General features: G+C 40.6%; 1 protein-coding gene across 1 annotated transcript; it reads right to left on the bottom strand.

Annotated features, from left to right (window-relative positions):
* Nucleotides 1-4,798: 4,798 nt before the first annotated feature.
* On the bottom strand, nt 4,799-17,239 carry LOC136114504 (dnaJ homolog subfamily A member 1-like). Its single transcript, XM_065859868.1, has 4 exons — nt 17,121-17,239; nt 11,212-11,327; nt 10,511-10,611; nt 4,799-5,017 (listed from the first exon to the last, which is right to left on the bottom strand). Exons 1-4 carry the CDS (start codon nt 17,237-17,239, stop codon nt 4,799-4,801), a joined length of 555 nt encoding a protein of 184 aa, XP_065715940.1.
* Between the last annotated feature and the right edge of the window lie 4,801 nt (nt 17,240-22,040).

Below are 22,040 nucleotides of genomic sequence, written 5' to 3'. Positions count from 1 at the left end.
GAATCTTATATAGAATTTGTTTGCATTCAAGGAGGTTTGTTAATATTCAATGTAGCATTAATATTAGCCTGTTTTCTTTGTAGATATCTGTTTAAATATGTATTAGAGTTACATACGTCTTTGCCTGTTATATGGTACAGTAAGTTCACAGACTGTTAAATCAGGAGAATCCATGAACCCAAAATGTACATTTTATGATGTTCCAGAAGACCATGCATATAGCTACCAAGACCAATTGCTGGGTATGCACACATTTCGCAGAATATTCAAATAAAGGGATTCCTATATATATTCCTATATTAAGAATACCTCTTCCTATATAACTTGACCACTTTTGGGAAAATACTTCATTTGAATGTTGATCAATCTAAAAGAATTATGACTGAGTTAGAGGAGATTTGGAAACATACTGCCGTTTTGCATGAGGTACAGAAAAACAATACCTCTTATGGATTTCAAGAAGTTTGGACATAATTGATGTCCTGAATTCCTGATTTACAGATGTGGATTAAGAAGTTGATTGTATTTATTGTAATAGCAATTGTTATATTTGTATGTTATGTTGCAATGTGTAATGAAGTGTTGTGTTGCAGTCACTCACTAAAAGAGTTTAGAGGACTTATTTGATATATAGATGCATACAAATAAGTCCTAAAGGAGGGAATTGTCATTACCACTTAAAAGACTGAATCCCGTCTGCAATTGCTAACCTAAAGATATGTAAATCCCTTTAGTTTTATGTCAGTCTACTCATATAACAAAGAGTGACTTGCAAAACAATTAGATGAGTCTTGCTTTAACACATATCTCAAGACTGTTGGATAAAGTGTCCTTTAGCTGAACATTGCACATTATATGCTAAAAGGATTATGTAATGTGATATGCAAATGTGTGACCAGTTGACTCTTTAGTACTGCCCTGAGTAGTGATAAGATTTTGTATATAATGCCTATTATTTTCTTTCTGGTGTGCTGCCTTTATTCCAGTATCCAGGCTTGTGCAACTCTGTAATAAACAATATCTCATCTCTGTGTGCTACAGTTTGGCTCATTTGTATGGACACTGGGTGACAGAACCTTGTTTTTGGGACAGCGTGGGGTCAATGCTTTTTTCATGCTGCAAGTAGCAAAGTTAGCACTGTTGATACAAGTCATTAGGGCAGTAGTATCAATACCTTATCTCCTGACTTGAGTGTGACTCACATAGCAGTATGGGCACAGGCTAGGTACTGAGTTTTCACATTTATGGCATTTACTGAGTTTGCATATCTGGGCTGAGGTACTTTTCTAACGCATTTTTATCTCAAGTCTGCAATAATGTTTTCAAGGCCTCAAGACAGGTGTGTCAGACCTCCTCTGCCTGAAATTTTTTTTACATGGCTACAGCTTTGTATTACTTAGTTTAGCTGTGACAGCCATTTATCTAAATAACTACATGTCTATGACCAAATTTTTACTTTTATCTTTGTGTGATACAACCATAGTTTTATATAGATAGCAATAAGAATCAGTTGTTCTAGGTAGAATGAGATATTTACAACTAACACAATGATGTAGAGAAATATAGGCCCAGTATGACAGCAGAGACCTCCAAGAAGTGGAGACAGAGGATGCAGCATAGATGTATACACACATGGCATGATAAAATATGGGGCACACGCTGGCATAGGAGATCCCGCAGCTATAAAAAAGTCACCTGTGGTCACTTAAAAAAACCTGTGGACCTAGAGCTGGACAAAACTAGTTCCAGGGGTAACAAAGCAAACAGAGAAATAATATCTAACATACATAAGTGGCAAGATATATGCCCTGTTTCCCCAAAAATAAGCCCTAGCATGATTTTTCAGGATTTTTGAGGATGCTCGAAATATAAACCCTACTCCAAAAATAAGCCCTAGTTACAGTTCACAAAAAAAGACCATTTAAACAGTGTCCAGGCAGCTATACGTATAAAAAAGTAATAGGTTTTGGAGCAAAAATTAATATAAGATCCTGTCTTATTGTCAGGGTTTAAAGCAAGGCAACAATAAACCATGACAGATGTTCTCTGTTACCCCCTCACCCTCCCCCTGCCCTCTCCTTTAGATAGGAAAGATGATAAGGAAGATAAAGAGGAAGGAAGAGAGACTTAGACTTCAAGTTGGAAGGATTTTAAAGGTTTTACTAATGCTACTAATAAATAGAGGAAATATACAAAATATACAAAACCAATCTTGAATGCCTGATATGGAGTTGGTGTCACTCCAGCAGCGGCAGAGGTAGTATCTGGCTTGGCTCCAGCAGCTGCAGGGCAGGCATCCGGAAGTCATGGATGGGATTTCACAGCAAACCGGAAACTGGATTTCAGAGATGCAGGGCCTCAGGCTTATAGATCACAGGCAGACAGGTAGGGTCCTCTTCAGATGCTGACCACGGTTTAAGAGATCGAGACCCTCGTGATCTTCCTCTTATATAGAATGTATGATGATTATGGGATGGAATACTTGGTCAGTTTTAGTCACCTGTTCCGTCCACCCCTCCTGCAAATATGTCCTGTTATCAGTTAACCTTGGTTACCATAGTAATAAACCTAAACATGAGCTTCTTCAGCATTCCATTGGTCATCTTATCAGCATCGAGTACAGTGTCTGAGAAAAAAATGTGCAGCTAACTTCAGGAAAGTGCAGTTACTTGGAAGAACTTAGCTGAAAGGAAAAATTCACTAAAAGAGAAACTGGTCTTGTTTTTAACAAAACCAGGACACTTATTTTCGGGGAAACAGGGTACTAATTTTAGATGTAACCTGGAGCTTCAGAGCAATGAAGAAGGAGTAGGGTATAAAAATGTTAGCAAACAAGTGACTATAAGGGGATACTAGAGGGAGGAAGAAGAAACCATCAACATGAACATCATATTTCTCCTGGCAAAGGACTCCAGCTGCTGACAACTTACTGTAACTCCCCACTTCCTACCACCAACACCAGCATCTGACCCTAGGGCTCAGAGAAGCAATGAAAGGGTGAGCATAACACCAAGAAGAGGTGTAGAAACTGTGTGTGTGTATGTGCACATGTGTGTGTTGCATTTAGTACTCTATCTGCATTTATTATTCTCTTTTTTCCTGTAATAATTAGATCTAGACTAATGATAATGGTTCATAACTAATATATATATATGAAAATTAAAGTTGTGCTTCCTCTTTTAGCCGTAGACAAGATTTTGAATGTAACAAGGCCAAGAGCTAGAAATTGCATTCTATTCCCGTGCCTGAAGAGAATTGTCTCACTGATAAGGCAAATGCACCTATCAGTCTCATGGATGTAGCTGACTACAAACTCATCAATGGTAATCTGGAAAAGGAATTTGGCTTGCAAAATTTTATTCCAACCAGGTGGAATATGCAGAGAGTTCTTTTGAACTCATCTATATTTTGACCTCTAATCTGTAAGAACCCAAAATAAGAATTCCACTTGAGACAAGGATCATGTAAATAGTTGCTTTCATAAAATAAAGGCCATAACACTTATGGGAAGAACTAGCCCAGGGATCCTGTTCCAAGAGTTCCTTTCTTGACTAACCCATTTTTCTCAATATTCAGGGATTCTTAAAGGGGAGGAAAGCATTGTAACAGGAAAGCAGACACTGCTTCTCAAGACCAATAGTAGACCAGGACTAAACTACTGTACTTGAGGTTAAGATTGGACCGGTCTTTTAGCATGGTCTATAAAATAGCATATTTGTACTAGTATTAGCAGTCTAGAGCTACGTTTTCTTAAACTGAAAACTGGTTTAAGAAAAGCAACATTGAAAAAATGTTAAAATTACATTTAAATTTTTCATCTACAATGATTAGAACATTCGGACAGAACCAAGTTAAAATAATACTTCTCTACTTTTCTCCTCTACAGACTCACTTATTCCTGTGACATCTGCTACTGCTTTACTTAACACATTGCTATAGATGACATGATTTCAATACTGAAGGTGGAAGTCAAGTTTCACATGGCAATAGGTCAACACAGATTCCGTATTTTAGTCATGAACAACCTACTTTGGTTATAAGCAGCATAACACACAGTATTTAAGTAGCAGTTGGTTGGAAACAAAAAGTTTTACAACTAGCTCACTGCATCAGGACTAAAGCTGGGAGACCAAGAAACTATTAATTCTTAAATAAACTGGTAAATCACACAAGTTTAATGGACATGAAAAATATTAAATTTGTGTCAGGTTCACATACTACACATTCGCACTACAGAGAAAGTTCTGATTTGACAAACAGCGGTGCAAATCCAAAAACTGTAGATATATCTTCATGTAAATTAGAAATATTTGTGCATCCTTCAGTAAACCACAGCTCTACAGAGCACCAAGAACACTACAGAATCTTAGTCTAAGACCAGGCACTTGAACACAAATATAAGAATTACAGCTTTAGTCAAGAAAACTATTCCAGACTGCTTGTCTGACAGTGTTTGTGATCAACTTCACAGAATCACAGAATCACAGAATGTTAGGGATTGGAAAGGACCTCAAAAGATCATCTAGTCCAATCCCCCTGCCGGAGCAGGAACACTTAGATGAGGCTACACAGGAAGGTGTCCAGGTGGGATTTGCATCCTGGAGCTTTATACAAATTGCAAAGTCAGTTTTCATATCACCATTTTAATTTCTTTGTGATTTTTTAATGAACTATAGCTGAATTTAACAGCAACAGCAACAACAAAATATCAGGAAGTGAAGGTGAATCACCTGTAGTCCGTCACTTGTCTACTGACACACAAAAAAAATAGCATCACAGTGGTTATTAACTGACCCTTTTAAGAAGTCTGACATTGAACACCGCCTCCAAGGTGGTGCTCATCATCTTCATAGGCTTCTCCATTATAGCAATGTCTTCTAACTTGAGCTGGATGAAAGTCCATTAAATCCACTTGTTCCATTTCCCCAGTTTCTTCTACTTCTTGCCTTGCAGGTAGCAATTTTTCCAGCAAATACAGCTTATCTGAGGAGAGGAAGCCACTACCTGGGAAGTTCACCTGAAATAAATAGCTGCAGTTACTGAATTTGGCTTTAACTGGCATCTCACTCACTACAGGTCAATTATGTGCAAGCATCAGCTTCATAATTACACAGGACTTGAAAACCCATTGCTAAGGAAACAGGTCACTTGCCAGTCTTTCACATTTGCCAAAAGTGCATTTTTACTATATTTGGCAACTTTACTGTCTTGGATAGTTCAGTCTCTTTTTTTTTTTTTTTTCTATACCAAACTGCCATATTGAAAGGGCTAAAAAAACCCAACCAAACAAACAAAAAAGATATCCTCAGCTAAAGCCAGAGTAGGGGGACACAGCAGTTAGAGATTAGCCTGATTCCCCTCCCATCAGTACCCTGTTTCCCCAAAAATAAGACAGGGTGTTATATTAATTTTTGCTCCAAAACTTATTATTTTTTTACATGTATAGCTGCCTGGACACTACTTAAATTGACTTGTTTTATGAACTGTAACTAAGGCTTATTTTTGGAGTAGAGCTTATATTTCAAGCATCCTCAAAATCCTGAAAAATCATGCTGAGGCTTATTTTCGGGGAAACAGGGTAGCAATTATACTTCTTCCTCTGACAGTTTTTTTTTTTTAATAGAGGAAATACAGAATGGCACCTTTGCTACCTTCTTCCATGATGTTTCCTCCTCCATTACAATAACTTTTCAGTATCTTGAACATCCTTGGGTATTAAAATACTTTTATTGGTATTTCTTAGGAGCTTCACTTTTGAACAGCTTGTGGGACTATGGTGGGTCCATGGATTCCCTGACAGAGGGCATGGGAACAGAAATTAGCCTTGAAGATATGAAGGCCTACCCATGAGAAAGATGGGAGTAAAGGAGTATCCGGAGATGTTAAGGATGTACCCGTGAGAGAGAAGGGAGTAGAAGAGTAACATTGATGATAGCAAAAATAGCCAATGAGATGTTACTGCTGTAACTTGTAACCAATAGTGAAGAGACACATGAATTGGTAAAACTGTATAAAAATGCACTTGTGGTAATAAATGTCATCTACTACTTTCGTCCTGGAAGAACTTGGTCTATGTCGTTTGTCCGTCTCGACCACGACAACAGCTACAGGACCCTGATGAAGTGATAGAATATTTAAAAGGAAAATGCTGTGGCTACTCCAAAGAAGCACAACTTACTGCATTGTGCTGGGTCCTAGCCCCAGCCAATATCTACGAAGCACTGCTCAATATTGTACTGCATCCCCAGGGCAAAAGAGGGAAAACAGACCAACAGGCACTCCAGTTACTCCTCAGCACTGTGACTACTCAAACCCAGACGACAGGCACTGTAGCTGAACCAGAGAACCAACCCATGCCTGTATCAGTCTCCCCTATACAGAAAAAGAAATATGCAAAAAAAAAATCAGTTTGTTCAGTGAGGGATGATGATGAAGTAGGGTCATCTTGAGAACAGGAAGAAGAGGGAGAACCAGAGATAATCATCTGATCCCTATCCCTGAGTGAGCTGTGAGGTATGCAAAAAGATTTTAGCCACCATCTCGGCAAGTACGTTGTTGTCTGGTTGCTCCGATGCTGGGATAATGGGGCCAGTAACTTAGAGGGTAGGGAAGCCAAGCAGCTGGGATCCCTGTCTAGTGAAGTGGGCATTGACAAGGCAATTGGGAAAAATACCACAAGCCCTCAGCCTCTGAAGGCAACTTCTGTCTGGCGTGAAGGTATCTCTTCAAGGAAGATGTTACCCGTCACCCAGGCAAGTGGACCACCACAGAGAGAGGTATCCAGTACCTGAGGGAATTACCCATGCTGGAGGCAATTTATAATGACCATCATCATATGCTAACTCATTGGCAGTAATGTCTTCGAAAGAAGGCAAGGGACAAATGGTGGAGGAATTGGCTGGCCAACTAAGCAATACGTAGAAATCTCTCTTCCTCCCTACGGGTCTGCATCTTGGCTGTGGAGAAACTACCAGACATGCTAGCTGAGAAAATGTCCTGAGAGTTCCAGCAATGTGAGGTTAAGTTCTGCTCCTCACAAACTAGTGTACAAACTAGTATCTCAGCTATTACGAGTAAGTGTTCCTTGGCTCAAGAAAGAGGAAATAAAGGGTACACACCATGAGGCACCCTGTGGTTTTACCTGCATGACCATGGAGAGGACATGAGGAAGTGGGATGGAAAACCTACCTCGACCCTAGAAGTACAGGTACATGAGTTGCAAGGAAAAACAATCACAAAAGGGGATTATACCAGGAAAAATGCTGTTCCAGTTTGCAGCAGGCAGTTCCCCAGACAGAGTAGAAGGGTTGATCTTACCTCTAACCCTCTTGAAGGGACTTCCGATTCATTTTTACAAGAAACAAGTAATGAATACTATGATCAGGACTAGAGGGGCCCTGCCTCCAGCCAGGTGGAGCAAAGTGACAACCAGGATTACTGGACTGTATGGATTCCACGGCCTACCACATAAGACCCACAAGAGTACAAGGCTCTAGTGGACACCGGTGCACAAGGTACCCTAATTCCATCAAACTATGAAGGGGTAGAACCCATCTGTCCTTCTGGAGTGACCGGGGCATCTCAATAGTTAACTGTATTAGAAGCTGAAGTGAGACTAGCTAGGAAAGAGTAGCGAAAGCACCCCCTATTGACTGGCCCAGTAGCTCTGTGCATCCTTGGCACAGACTAACTCAGAAGAGGATATTTTAAGGACCCAAAAGGGTACTGGTGGACTTTGGGCATAGCAGCCATGGAGACAGAGGGCATTACATAGCTTTCTACCTTGCCTGGTCTCTCAGAGCACCCTTTTGTTGTGGGGTTGCTGAGGGTCAAAGAACTAACAGGTGCTGATTGCTACCACGATGATGCACCGGCAGCAATATCGCACCAACCAAGACTCCCTGATTCATATCCATAAGTTGATTCGTCAACTGGAGACTCAAGGAGTGATCAGTAAGACTCACTCTCCCTTTAACACTCCCATATAGCCAGTGTAAAAATCTAATGGAGAGTGGAGACTAACAGTAGGCTATCGTGGCCTGAATGAAGTCACGCCACCATTAAGTGTTGCCATGCTAGAACTGCAATATGAACTGGAGTCAAAGGCAGCCAAGTGGTATAGCATAAGTGATATTGCTAATGTGTTTTTCTCAATCCCTTTGGTAGCAGAGGTAGGCCACACTTTGCTTTCACTTGGGGGGGCATCCAGCACACTTGGAATAGACTGCCTCAGAGATGGAAATGCAACCCTACCATTTGCCATGGGCTGATCCAGACTGCACTGGAACAGGGCAAAGCTCCGAAACACCTGCAATACATTGATGACATCATTGTATGGGGCAACACAGGAAAAAAAAATTCTGAGAAAAGGTTGAAAATAATCCAAATTCTTCCGAAAACTGGTTTTGCTATAAAACACAGTAAGGTCAAGGGACCTGCACATGAGATCCAATTTTTACTACTAAAATGGCAAGATGGACGTCATCAGATCTCAATGGATGTGATCAACAAGATAACAGCTATGTCTCCACCAACTAGCAAAAAGGAAACACAAGCTTCCTTGTGCATTATGGGTTTTTGGAGAATGCACATTCCAAGCCACAGTCCGATTGTAAGCCCTCTCTATCAAGTGACCTGGAAGAACAATTTCAAGTGGGACCCTGAGCAATGACAAGTCTTTGAACAAATTGAACAGGAGACAGTTCATGCAGTAGCCCTCAGGACAGTCTGGGCAGGACAAGATATTAAGAATGTGCTCTACACTGTAGCTGGGGAGAATGACCCTACCTGGATTCTTTGGCACAAAGCATCAGGGGACACTTGAGGTCAACCCTTAGGGTTTTAGAGTTGAGGATACAGAAGGTGAAATGTTCTATACTTCAACTGAAAAAGAGATACTAGCAGTGTATGAAGGGGTTCGAACTGCTTCAAAAGTGATTGGTACTGAAGCACGGTTCCTCCTGGCACCTTAACTTCCAATGCTGGGCTGGATGTTCAAAGGCAAGGTCCCCTCTACACATCATGCAAATGATTACTACATGAAATAAGTGGGTCACACAAATCACACAATGGCCTCAAATAGGAAACTCCAGTCACCCAGGGATCTTGGAAGTGATCATGGACTGGCCAAAAGAATAACACCAGAGAAGGAGGTAACATATGCTGGAGAGGCTCCACTGCATAATAAATGAGAAGCAATATGCTCTTTTCACTGATGGGTCCTGCTGCATTGCAGGAAAGCATTGGAGGTGGAAGGCTGCTGTATGAAGTCCTGTACGACAAGTCACAGAAACTGCTGAATGAGGTGAATCGAGCCATTTTACAGAGGTGAAAGCCATCCAGCTGGCTGCAGAGATTACTGAATGAGAAAAATGGCTAGTGCTCTATCTCTATACTGACTCATGGATGGTGGTAAATGCCCTGTGCAGGTGGTTACAGAAATGGAAGAGGAGCAACTGACAGTGCAAAGGCAAATCCATCTGGGCTGCCCCATTGTGGCAAGATATTGCTCTCCTATTGAACTGTCTTTATCTCAACTCACAAGTTTTGCCTTTTGCCTTTTTTTTTTTTTATTTTTTTGATTCTACTCCCCATCCCACCAGGGGGGACCATGACAGTCTGTTATATTTCAGTTCTTCCTAAGACATGTTGGAGGCCAAAAGCATGTCAAACATGAAAATTCACAGGATATCCAAACAAGTTAGTTTATTAATTAGTATATTTTCAGTAAAGAGCTATTTAGAAATGTCATGGTTTAACCCTGGTTGGCAGCTAAGCACCGCACAGCTGCTCACTCACTTGCCCACACTCAGAGGGAGGGGGGAGAGAATCGGAAGGGTAAAAGTGAGAAAACTTGTGGATTGAGATAAGGACAGGTTAATAGGCAAAGTAAAAGATGCATGCACAAGCAAAGCAAAATAGGAATTAATTCACTGCTTCCCATTGGCAGGCAGGTGTTTAGCCATTTCCAGGAAAGCAGAGCATCAGCACACATAACAGTTACTTGGGAAGACAAATGCCATAACTCCGAATCTCCTTCCTCCCAGCTTTTATTGTTGAGCATGACATCACATGGTATGAAATATCCCTTTGGTCAGTTGGAGTCAGCTGTCCTGACTCTGTCCCCTTCCAAGTTCTTGGGCATCTCCAGCCTACTTGCTAGCAGGGCAGTGTGAGAGACAGAAAAGGCCTTGATACTGTGTAAGCACTGCTCAGCAATAACTAAAACAACATTGCGTTATCAACAGTATTTTCAGCACAAATCCAAAACATAATCCCATACAGGCTACTATGAAGAAAATTATCTCAGACAAAACCAGTACAAGAAAGAATTGGATACGTTCTGATAATAGCCTTGTGCATTGCATTAGGTTATCTGACCACACTGCAAGAAGCGCACTAAATGAGACACTCAACGATTAGGGTCTCTTCTTGCTTGAGTTATTAGTTAAGGTTAAAGTTCTGCAGCATGTTCAGTGATAAGCTGTACCATGGAAGCTGATTCACTTACCTTGAACTCTATGATTAGACATCCTTTTTCATATGGCCTATGATATATTGGCATGCCTTCATTCAGCACACATTTAATATCCCCATGTTTGACAGTCTGGCCTTAAGTGAATAATAAAAAAAAAAAAAACAAACAACAAAAAACAACAAAAAAACCCAAACCAAAACAAAAAAACTCCAGGCAGGCAAAACAAGCAATTTTAGTTTCAATGTCTTTCAGGATGTATTTGTGCAGCTCTGTAAGCTATGTTTGAACAACTATACTGATATCCAGTAGTCTCATAGGGACCTACTACCTGATCACTTTTGCGTAGGAGAACATGTGCACATCTATGCTATAATCTACCATTTTGTATGCTTCTCAAAGGGAGCATACCTATGAATGTCAAGTATTCCAGGAAATCCAAATCTGAAAAATTTATCTTCGGAGACCTTGAGTATCCTCAGGATATCAGCACATCCATGTAGTCAAATTTGTTACTGTATCATACAAAGAAACATGTAGTTACTGTTGCCCACTAAGCAAAATTTTTATTTATTTAACGCTCTCTGCTGTAAAAACTTGGGGGGGGGGAGAGGGGGAGGAAAAATAAATAGTATTTTAAGGATCAATCCTTTCTGCTCCCCTATGCTAATTGCTTGCTTTTCAGCTTGCATTTGCTGGATGCACAGATTTTTAGCACAAAGCAAACCAACACTTACCAGGATGAGAAGTAATAATTATAGTTCTGTTATCCAGTGTTGCGATAGGCTTTTGAAAGCCACACAGTGCTTCAAACAGCTGTATATCCATGCACATAACAAGGTCTTCCCCTCGCCTATTGTAGAACCAAGCAACAATAGTCAGGGGTGCAATGAGGGAATAGGAAGAGTGAGAAGGACCATGCCTAAATGCAAGTATTAAATTCGGTGCAGAAAATAAATTTGGAAACTTAATACTAAGAAGCCTGACCAGTAAAATAGAGAACATTAACTATTAACTAAGCCAACTACTTCAGGGATAATACCTGTGATAAGAGCCATTTACTACTCAAGGACAGTTATTCAAAAACTAACCCCCTCAAACCATACCATGCACAACAGCATTCAGTTTCATTTCACTGTGCTTTCCTCCTTCTGCGAAAAGGTCTGTCTCAGCCTCCAAACTTCTGCTGCTGAGACAATTAACCCCTTTAACAGTCCAAATTAAAAAAAAATTGCACAATACTGTCATATATCAGCACAATCATCTAAAGAAACAAGATGCAGCAACACTTTTTTAATCACTCTTTTTTATTCTTCTCCAACATCATGTTTGGCTTTCAGATGTTGTGGGCAACACTAGGGATCTAATGTGATTTTGTACCTTCTTAGTTACATCATTAGGGGAGACTAACTTCCCTGAAATCATGCTGCTGCCCTAATCTGGTAAAGCTGATCTTTTTTGACTAATTTAAATATCCTCACTTCAAAAGCAGATGCCTAGGGAAGAGTACAAGAGTAAGGTAAGCAGATGACACTGTCCCAGAATACACTCAGCATCCAGCCCTCATCAAGCACAAGGACTTTAACTGGGAAGTGTATTTTTTTTCCCTCCCTTTCACAAAATCTATTGATGGCTATTGACCACTGACAACATCTTACACCAATCATTTTCATATCCACATACAAAGTGCCACTTCCAGTTCTGAACCTCATAGAACTGCAGAATGGTTGTAGTTGGAAGGAACTTCCGGAGGTCATCTGGTCCAGCTCCTCTGCCCAAGCAGATTCACCTGGAGCAGCCTGCTCAGGACCGCATCCAAACAGTTTATGAATATCTCCAAGGAGGGAGATTTCACAACCCTTCTGGGTAACCTGTTCCAGTGCTTGGTCACCCTCCCAGTGAAAAAGTTTCCCTACGTTCAGACAGAATCACCTGTGCTTCAGTTTGTGCCCACTGCCCCTTGTCCTGTTGGTAACAGTAACTGTAATATCTCAAGTGATTCAAAGAGACAGACAACAGTTGCTCCTACACAAATTCTCCCTCTTCCTTCCTCCTCTCCAAGGAAGGATCTACTTAAAAAAAAAAAAATCACTCTCCACATAGAAGCTATTCCATCTTTTCCTCATTATCTTCTGTATCTTTGTGTATGGGGTCTGGCTGGGATGGAGTTAACTTCATTTTATAGCAGCCCATGTGGTACTGTGTTTTAAATTTGTGACTTACTTATTGAACTGTCTTTATCTCACCCCACAAGTTTTCTTGCTTTTGCTCTTCCTATTCTCTCCCCCAGGATGCTGGGGAGGGGGTGGGAGGGTAAATAAGCAAGTAAATCTGTGGGTTTCTGCCTGGGGTCAACCCACTACACTTTTAAATGTAAAATCTGCATTACATGCAGTATTCAAGGTACAGGCACACCACAGATTTTTATATAGACAGCAATTAGTTTTGTCGTCATCCCATGTCCTCCCCCCCCCAGAATTCCTAACATTTTACTTGCAACCAACATTTTGGTACTGCTGAGATCCCACTATGTGCAAGTATTAAAGTTTATGAACTTCATTTTACATTTAACATTCAACTGAAATTTTCATGTTTGTTGCATTATATCATGCAATCATTCTGCAACTCTAATCAACTTCCATCTTCCTTAACCTGTAAAAGTTCTGTATCATCAAATCACCACCTCAGATTTTAAATGAAATTAAAGGTCCCCAGTGCAGGTCTTTTTAGGATTCATTTGGGGTCTCATCTTTCTTTATCAGAGGGAATTATATTCTTACCTGGTTTCCTACTTTTTAGCCTGTCATTTATCCATGTAACTCCTTAGTAGTTTAGTATATTCAAAAACCCTTTGCTGAAGAATTTCATTCAATGCCATTTTAGCAATTCAATGGTTCACCTGGATCTCCCTAACCTGCAGTAAACACCACTGCAAGTGTGAAAACTTGAGCATTTCTGATTAAAGAAATCTTAACTTGAAACTCTTCAGCCAAACAAAGAGTTAATATTTTCTGCTATTAAAAATAATAACCTGAAGGTTACTGTAGATAAAGTAGATACAGTAATTTTAGTGAGACTGGAAAAAAATGCAGAGCTCAGAACTTTTATTTCAAGAGAAGTCAGAAACAACTCTTGACTACACTAATCAGTTTAAAAATCAGAAATTTTAACATGGAGAAGGGAACAGCCTGAACACTTAAGAACACTCAATCTTGTGTTGTAAGTAAGGGGGTCTTTTAAATGCAGCTGGATAAATTATCAAAGAATCATGGAATATAGGTGAGGTTGGAAGGGACCCTTTGGAGGTCTCTAGTTCAACCCTCTTGGTCAACTAGAGCAGGTTGGTCAGGGCCACATCCAGTCAGATTTTGAATAACTGTAAGGATGGAAACCCCACGACTTCTCTGGGCAACCCATTCCAGTGTTTGACACCTCCCCCCCCTCCCCCCAATTAAAAAAAAAAAAGCAAGCTTTTTCTGAAGTAGAATTTACTATATTTTATTTCATGTCCATATGTACCTTAGATGCTAAACACTTTGCAATGCTTTTTAAATTAAGATAGCTGTGGGACAGTATTCTCATCTGGACTACAGTAAACAAAGATATGGAGCAAGAAATTAGTTAACCAGTTGGCCTTGAAGGCTGATGTCCAACTGGGGATTGATCAGTACAAAATTCTAGGTCACATACTCGAATACTAAAACCTTAATATATGCAGCAAGCTCAGCTAGAGATGATTAAGTGTAAAGGTAGCAATGAAATTGCTATGTCAACTGTTCCACTCACAAAAATTATTTCCAGCAGAAATAAGAAAGTATTTGTGCCGCTGAACAAGACTGTAGCAAAATTCAAAGTCTCATACATTTCTATTCAACTACATTAGATGACAAGTCAAGTAAAACTCTCTCCTCAACACTAGACGAGCTTGATTTGCAAAACTGAGGGAATGCAATTGCTTATAGATACTGTATACTATATTAAGGAAGACAGTCATATACATTTATTGTGTACATTGATGTACACAGGCAGGTACAAGTTAGCTGCAACAAGTTAAGCTTGATAATTAACTTGAATATATTTAGGTATCAACATCCTCAAAGAACCTTCCAAATGGAATCAAAAGAACAAAACAGGACTTGGCTTTATGAGCAGTGTAAAGCCAGAGATTTGAAATTGCCATAAGGTAGTCAATTAGAACAGCTACTACCAAGTAAACAACAAAATATATCCAGTAACAACCAGCTAGGTTTTAAGACAGGACTGAAAAAAGTCTCTAAGTGAATTGTCTCTCCTACACTTCAGTTGCCTCTGATACCTGTATTTCTGAATATTAAGATATTAGAGGACACATATAGCTTAGAAAGATTTTATAGGACACGGATAGCTTAGAAAAATGTTGCTGATTGCTAGGGCTCTAGTGACCTTTAAAGGCTAACCAAAGGTTTGTAACATAACTAACCACACAAAGTTCCTTGTGTAAGCAGATCATGTAGTAGAGATTTACGACATATTCTTTAGGAACAGGATGTTGAAGTAATAATTAATTAGAGAAATCACAGGTGTTGCTCAAAGAATAGTTTATGTAAGTAGGTATCTACTGCACTTGCTCGAGGAGTTGCCGATGAGGAGAGGTCATTTGCCAGACACGAGAGAAGACCCTTGAAGATGGAAGTTGCAACCACTGAACAGACTGTAAGAGGCTGCAATACCAGCTAAAGAATGTTAGATGGCAGCAAAGATCGTGAAATAACTAAATGTTTATGTAATAATTTCTTAGTATAGGTGCATCGTATGTTAAAAATTTCCAGAATTGTAAAAAATATGTAATTTTTCTGTCAATATAAGCAAAGCAAAAATGATCAGTCATTGGCACACTCATGGTGGATCATCCCCAGTGTGTCTCAGCACTGAATAAAAAGGAATGCTACTTTTAAAACCTTAAAAAGTGGTTTTGAGAGTTATTAATTTGCCGGTTTTTACAGTATCACCTCCTTCAGAGTCTCCTACACTCCCTTCTGAAGGTCTGGTGGTAACGAAGTTTAGAAAGCAACTCTGAGTCACTCTGAAAGGAACTTCTAGATGAAACCTGAATGCATCCAGTTAAGTCAGAACTGAAAATTAAAGAAGTTACATTAAAGTCAGCACAAATGATGTCTGCATGTACTGGTTTGTTCAGGAGTTTAGTTTAAGGGCACCTCAAACCTATTAAAATAACTTGGACTTGTTAAAAAGGACAAATTTAAAGGTGTCTAGAAAGAGACTTGTCTGGAAAGTAGGGACAGGAGGTACATTCTGTCTGCCCCAGAAGTGGCATTACCTCAGCATAACCCCACAAAACTACTGATATCAAGGAACATGTAACAAGGCTAAAGCTCAAGCCAGTGCAGGGGGTTGGACACCAATACCCCAGTACAATCAAAACTTCAAGTCCCAGGCAACATCATAAATGTATGGACCAGACAGACCCTTTGACACAACCGATTCAATATCTGGTTTCACTGGAAGCTGGGTAGACAAAATTACTCATCACTAGCCTGCCAAATGCCATAAAAGTTCCAATTCTTTTATCTGCAAGCTCAATGCTGGAAGCTGCTAACAGTAGTGTTCCATCTGTCCTGTCTCAGCACAAAGTTTTGGCATCAGCTTCTGGAGTTAAGCACCATACAAGGCTGCTGATCTGACTGACTACAGGCTACACTAGAGCCTTAGACCTATTATTCCTACTTACAGGGACAAAGGGATGAGCTGGTAGACTAAGTGCCCTCATGTTAAGAGACCAATGCCTTCCCAAATTCATTGTTCCCCTCATGAATGCTCTGATCAGCAGTTAGTTACACTTGGTACCTACTGCTCATCTTCTAGAGCAGGGGTGTCAAACTCATTTTCGCCAGGGGCCACATCAGCCTCACGGTTGCCTTCAAAGGGTCAAATGTAATTTTAGGACAGTATAAATGTAGGAGTAGTTACCTCTGCTCTAGAGATTGCTAAAGTGCTGCTTTCTCCACATGACAGACTCATTTCACAAAGTAACTTGAAACAATGGACTTCAACACAAAGCAACATTGTCAGGCAATGTGAAGTACTTGACTAACACAGTTGACACTACTCAGTTGTTTCGCTTCCACAGATTAGCAGTCCTCTCCATTCCTCATGTAACCCAAAGCATTCAGGTAAGAAAAACACATAGGAGGCAGATCACCTTGGTATTATGCATATAGGATGCACACTTCTGACTGTAAGGTGGCCATAAAGAGGATCCTGAGAAATAGCACAAGCACTGAAGCATAATCCTGAGAAACAGGCACAAGCACTCTAAGGCAGAAGAAACGACATAACAAGCAGTTGGCTATGCTAGATCAGTGTTTAGTATTGGAGGACTTTCACAGAAGGAGGCAAGAACAAGGAATTAGTAAGGCAAGAACAAAAAATAAACCATACAACCACAAACCTTGTACATTTAGAGCATCAACTGCTTTGACTAGTTCTACCAGTATTTCTATAAATATGTCAATATCTGACAGCCCAGACCAACTCACAAGTGAGCTCTAGACATATAGTTCTATCTGACAATATTCCAGTTACTAAAAAAAGCCAGTGTTAACAGAGAAAGCTTAAAGACAAGCATCTGAGGAGCATGCATAAAGACTCACGGAATTTACCTCGTAAGTGCTCTTTTTGATCTAAGACGATAATTACATATCCTGGCTCTAGTCCTGGCTCTTGGTCCCCTTCACCACAGAATGTTATTTTCTGACCATCCTTCATTCCTATTGCAGAGACCACATATTTCAGCTTTTTTTTTTTTTCTTTCCTCTCAAATGTAACAATATGAAATATTTTAATAGGCACTATCTTGTACTATGATATTACTGAACATTGAGTTTGCAACATTAGGACCTTTGCTTGAAGCAAGTATCTTACCAACTCATCTTTCCAAAACATGTTAGTACTACAAACTTGAGCTATGTTTCATAAGCATGAAATCCCATTCTAGCAGAAATTAGTCACCTGTTAGTAACAGAATCAACTTTACAAGATGTTTCCTTCCATGTTCCCTTCTGGAACAGGACAGGATGGGCCTTCACTGGCTCTACCCTGGATATCGCTGGATCTGTTACAGTTGGATTAACATTAAGATAGCAACCAGCCCTGTAACCATAGAATTCTTGTATTCAGTAACCAAACTCTACTCTTAAAGCTGGCATAGATTTATGGTATATTCTTATGAGGCAGGTAACTGTAACTGAGCCTTATTCTTAAGGTGGACATAGATTTACGATATATTCTTTTAAAGTTGGTACCTTAGAAAATAACTGATAAACATAGCATCTTTTAGATAGGAAGTTTGTGTTAGAATAGGTGTGGAATATTCTAATGGTTGTCAGGGGTTGTAATGAATATGTATGTGACTAACTTGTATAATAAGGTGTAGTCTGAATCAGCTGTTCGAAGCCAGCTTTGGGTGCGAACCCCTGGTTTCCCAGTGCTGAAATAAAGCACCGCATATAACTACGTCCGTGGTTATGTGTCCTGATTGCTAACATTTTGGCGACCCAGATGGGACCTCACAAGCACTGCTGGGGCAGGTCGCGTCTCGATCCTGCTCCGGCTAGCACTGAGGTATTCTTGGGGAGTGCATCGGACGCGACCGACCCTCCGCTGCTCACGACGGACCTCTGACTGGTAAGAAGGTGCTTTATTTGTTGTTTTACCTGGATTATTGGGTACCCATCTGGTCTGGTTCTGGTCTGGTAGCCTGCCGGTCAGATGCGGCGAAAGCTACGCTCGGTTGGGCAGGGAGCTCCCGAGGTATTGCCTAGGTAGCTGTCCGTTAGACAGAGGGAAACCTCTGCAGGCTCGGCACCTGGTCTGGTCTGGTTATTTGCGCGCACCTGGTCTGGTTATTTGTGCTGTAGGCTCAGCACTCGGTCTGGTTATTTATGCTGTTCAGTACCTGGTCTGTAGTTCTGGTAATTTGATCTGTATTTGCTGTTGAAACTGGTGATTTGATCCGTATTTACTGTTGTTCTGGTAAAGTTATCTGTGTGTTATCTTTCTGTGTTAATCATCTGTGTGTTACTCTTTTGTGTTGATATGTGTGATACAAAGATGTCACCATTAGATTGTTTGTTGAAACATTGGAAGGAGGCTGGATTTGGACAATCAATGCATAAAAAGAAGTTAATCGAATATTGTACCCTCTGGTGGCCCCAGTAATTAATGTGATTTTGTCAGAGGGAAGGTAAATGGGATGAAGTTTTGTGTGTGATAGACATTACTTTTCTTTCTAGCATGCTAGCTTTATTCCAGCATCCAGACTTGTGCAACTCTGTGATAGGCTGTGTCTCCTCTCGGTGTACTAAATTTGGCTCTTTTGTAAAGAATCCTGTTTTTGGGATACAGTTGTAGTGCGCCAGATGAGACACTGATAAAAGCCTTGCCCAGTCCAGCTTGCTGCAGCGGTAGAGGGGGGGGGAGGCGGGTGCCGATGGGGCTCCAGCGCGCACTGACCTGTTTTGTCAGGGAGATCCAAGCGGTGCCTCCACCCAGCTGTGCAGTAAGCGGTTCAAAGGTGCAATGCTAAAACTGAGATATTGGCTTGAAGAAGTGTAATTGTGATCTGCTCACATATTTGAAGTTGGTATTTGGTTTGCATGTCTGAGCTCAGTATTTTAGTTTGTATGTTTATATTTGGTACCAAGAGAATTTGTTTGGGGAGATAATTACAAAATGAGAACTGGTTCCATTACTAAAGTGCCACCCCCTTCAGATGCATCTGTACACATGAGGGTAAATTAGTGGGGGAAGTGATTTCAATATGAAATTCTGAGTTAGCTGTATGTGGATAGACTGATTTGGATCTAAAATTAATGTAAGGGATTGATGCTTAATATGCTGTTTATTGACATCTGTAAGAAATTACAAAAGGTAGGAGCTGAGGGACGTAACAATTGCTCAGCTAATTGAAGTTGCATATAAAGTTTATAGTTGCAAGAATTAAACGAAGAAAGAAAAAGGGCAAGAGGAGCCCAAGCCTATGCCCAGCAGCTACCCCTTGATAAGCTGCGGCGAAGAAAAAAGGTGAAAAACTGACTGTCTGTTAGCCTGTTAAAGCGGTGGAAAAGGGGGGAGGAGAGCGGTGGCTGCTGCAGCTCCTCTCCTCTGGGCTCACCGCCTGCGGGGAATGAAGTGGCGGGGGGGCAGTCGCCACCTGGCCCGTTCCTGCTGGGCTGCTCGGGTGTGTGCAACCCGCACAGAGTACGCGGATTTCCCCTTAGATATACACCTTCTGACCCAGGTTCCTGTAAATGGGGTTATTAAAGGAATGTGAGTCCAGTTATAACACCCCTATGTTGCCTGTCCGCAAGCCAGACGGGTCATATTGGGTGGTTCAGGACTTAAGAGCTATAAACAAAATAGCTGAGGACCTCTACCTGGAGACCATCGAAGCAACATAATACAATCGACTAAATCTAAAAGACATTCCTACTGAAAACTCTGAAAATGGAAGCAGCTAACCGTGAGGGTTGTGCATGTGCCCAGAGCAATTTGGAAAGAAAAGGGACTTTTGAACTCTCAAGGCAAATATATCAAACGTGTGGAGGAGATATTGAAACTACTGGAAGCAGTTCAACTTCCTAAGAAAATGGCAACCATGCATATTAAGGCACACCAGAAAGTGAGCTTGGAATCAGAAAAGGCTGGCGGACAGAGAGGCAAAACAAATGGTTAAGCAAAAGGTAAAAACAGAAAGTGCTCTAGTCCTTGGCGGGCAGATCTCTTTAAAAGGTAAGCCAGAATATACTAAAGAGAATAGAAACTCATCATAGATTTAGAGGAATCATATAATAAGGAAGGGTGGGTTCATACCCCCCCCCCCCAGGGAAAACTTATTGTCCCCTTTCATCCAGTTTGGTCTTTAGTAAGGGAAGAACATAGGAAAGGATTTTGGGGAGTAGAACCACTATGCAAACATTTGATTAGGGAAACAGGAGCTAGAAATTTGTATATCACTGTAAAACAGGTGACAACAGTGTGATCTTTGCCTCCAGACTAATCCCAAAATATGCCCAAGCTTGAAATGGGTCAAATGGGGAAGGAGAATGGGCCTGGACCACAATGGCAAATTGAGTTTTCAGAACTCCCAGAAAAAGGGGGGCACCAACATTTGTTGATATTAACTGATGTTTTTTCAGGTTGGCCAGAAGCATTCCCTACCAGGACAGCAAAAGTTTAGGAGGTGACTAGAACATTGATACATGAAATAACACCAAGGTTTAGAGTTCCAGCTGTTATATCCTCTAATAGAGGGCCACATTTTAGTTATGTGTATGTGAAGTCTTTTGCAGAGAACTTTGGAACCATAATAGGAAGGTCCATTTCAAGACCTCCTGATATCCTTCACTGCTACCAATATTAAAGAACAGAGTGTAGAAAGAGAAATCAAATTCCGTGTTGCTCCTGTTGTTCCTAGGAAGTGAAGGCCAAGAGCTGGGAAATGATAAGAAGTCGCCACGCTAATGGTAAAAATAGGAAAGGCAGGGACACTGCCCTTGCTGTCGAGAAGATGACGAACTCGGCTGCCAGCTGCAACCTGATAGGCCAGAGAGGCAGAGGGTGTAGAAACCTGGACCTGATCCTCTTGCTAAGAGTGGTGACTTATTGTTCCCAACTTAGCCTGGCTAATCCCTGTACCAAGTGCTACGAGCGTGTGAGAGTAGGAAGACTAACCCAATATGTTCTAAACTATCATGTTCATATTAACTCTGAATGTTATGATAGAACAAAATTGAAGAAGTTGATTGAGATGAAAATGCATTGTCTAAGAAAAGCATTTTCAAAGGGGGGAAATGTTAGTAACAGAATCAATTTTACAAAATGTTCCCTTCTGGAACAGGTACGGGATGGGCCTTTGCTGGCTCTGCCCTGGATATCACTGGATCTGTTACAGTTGGATTAATATTAAGGTAGCAACCAACCTTGCAGCCATAGAATCTTTGTATAAGCAGACCTTGTAACCATAGAATTCTTGTATTTAGTAACCAAACTCTATTCCTGAAATTGACATAGATTTATGATATATTCTTTTAAAGCAGGTAACTTAGAAATAACTGATAAACATGTGAATGTTACTTAACATCTCTTAGATAGACAGTTTGTGTTAGAATAGGTGTGGAATATGCTACTGGTTGTCAAGGGCTGTAATGAATATGTATGTGACTAACTTGTATAAATAAGGTATAGTCTGAATCAGCTGTTCGAAGCCAGCTTTGGGTGCGAACCCCTGGTTTCCCAGCGCTGAAATAAAGCACCGCATATAACTACGCCCGTGGTTATGTGTCCTGATTGCTAACAGTTAGACCCAAAAACATGGTTTTCAGGCCTCAGCCTGCATATATGGGTTTTTGTGGGAATTGGATGTGTTTGTGTAATATTTTTTCTTGTATTTCTCCAAATCATCTGGAGAATGATACAGAATGTAAAGAAGAATAAAGCCAGGGTCCTTGCTGCGCTCACTGTGAACCCAATGTTCAAAAACAAAAAAGGGGGAGATTGCAAAAGATTG

This window comes from Patagioenas fasciata, chromosome W (assembly GCF_037038585.1).
Source record: "Patagioenas fasciata isolate bPatFas1 chromosome W, bPatFas1.hap1, whole genome shotgun sequence".
Taxonomy (NCBI): domain Eukaryota; kingdom Metazoa; phylum Chordata; class Aves; order Columbiformes; family Columbidae; genus Patagioenas; species Patagioenas fasciata.
This window is presented reverse-complemented; position numbering and strand designations above follow the sequence as displayed.

Coding starts and splice junctions, on each gene's coding strand:
- LOC136114504 (XM_065859868.1), bottom strand. CDS start 17,239: ATGAAGGATGGTCAGAAAATAACATTCTGTGGTGAAGGGGACCAAGAG. Junction 11,328..17,120: donor TTACGAGGTAAATTCCGTGA/GTCTTTATGCAT, acceptor GTTCTACAATAG/GCGAGGGGAAGACCTTGTTA. Junction 10,612..11,211: donor AATTATTACTTCTCATCCTG/GTAAGTGTTGGT, acceptor TATTCACTTAAG/GCCAGACTGTCAAACATGGG.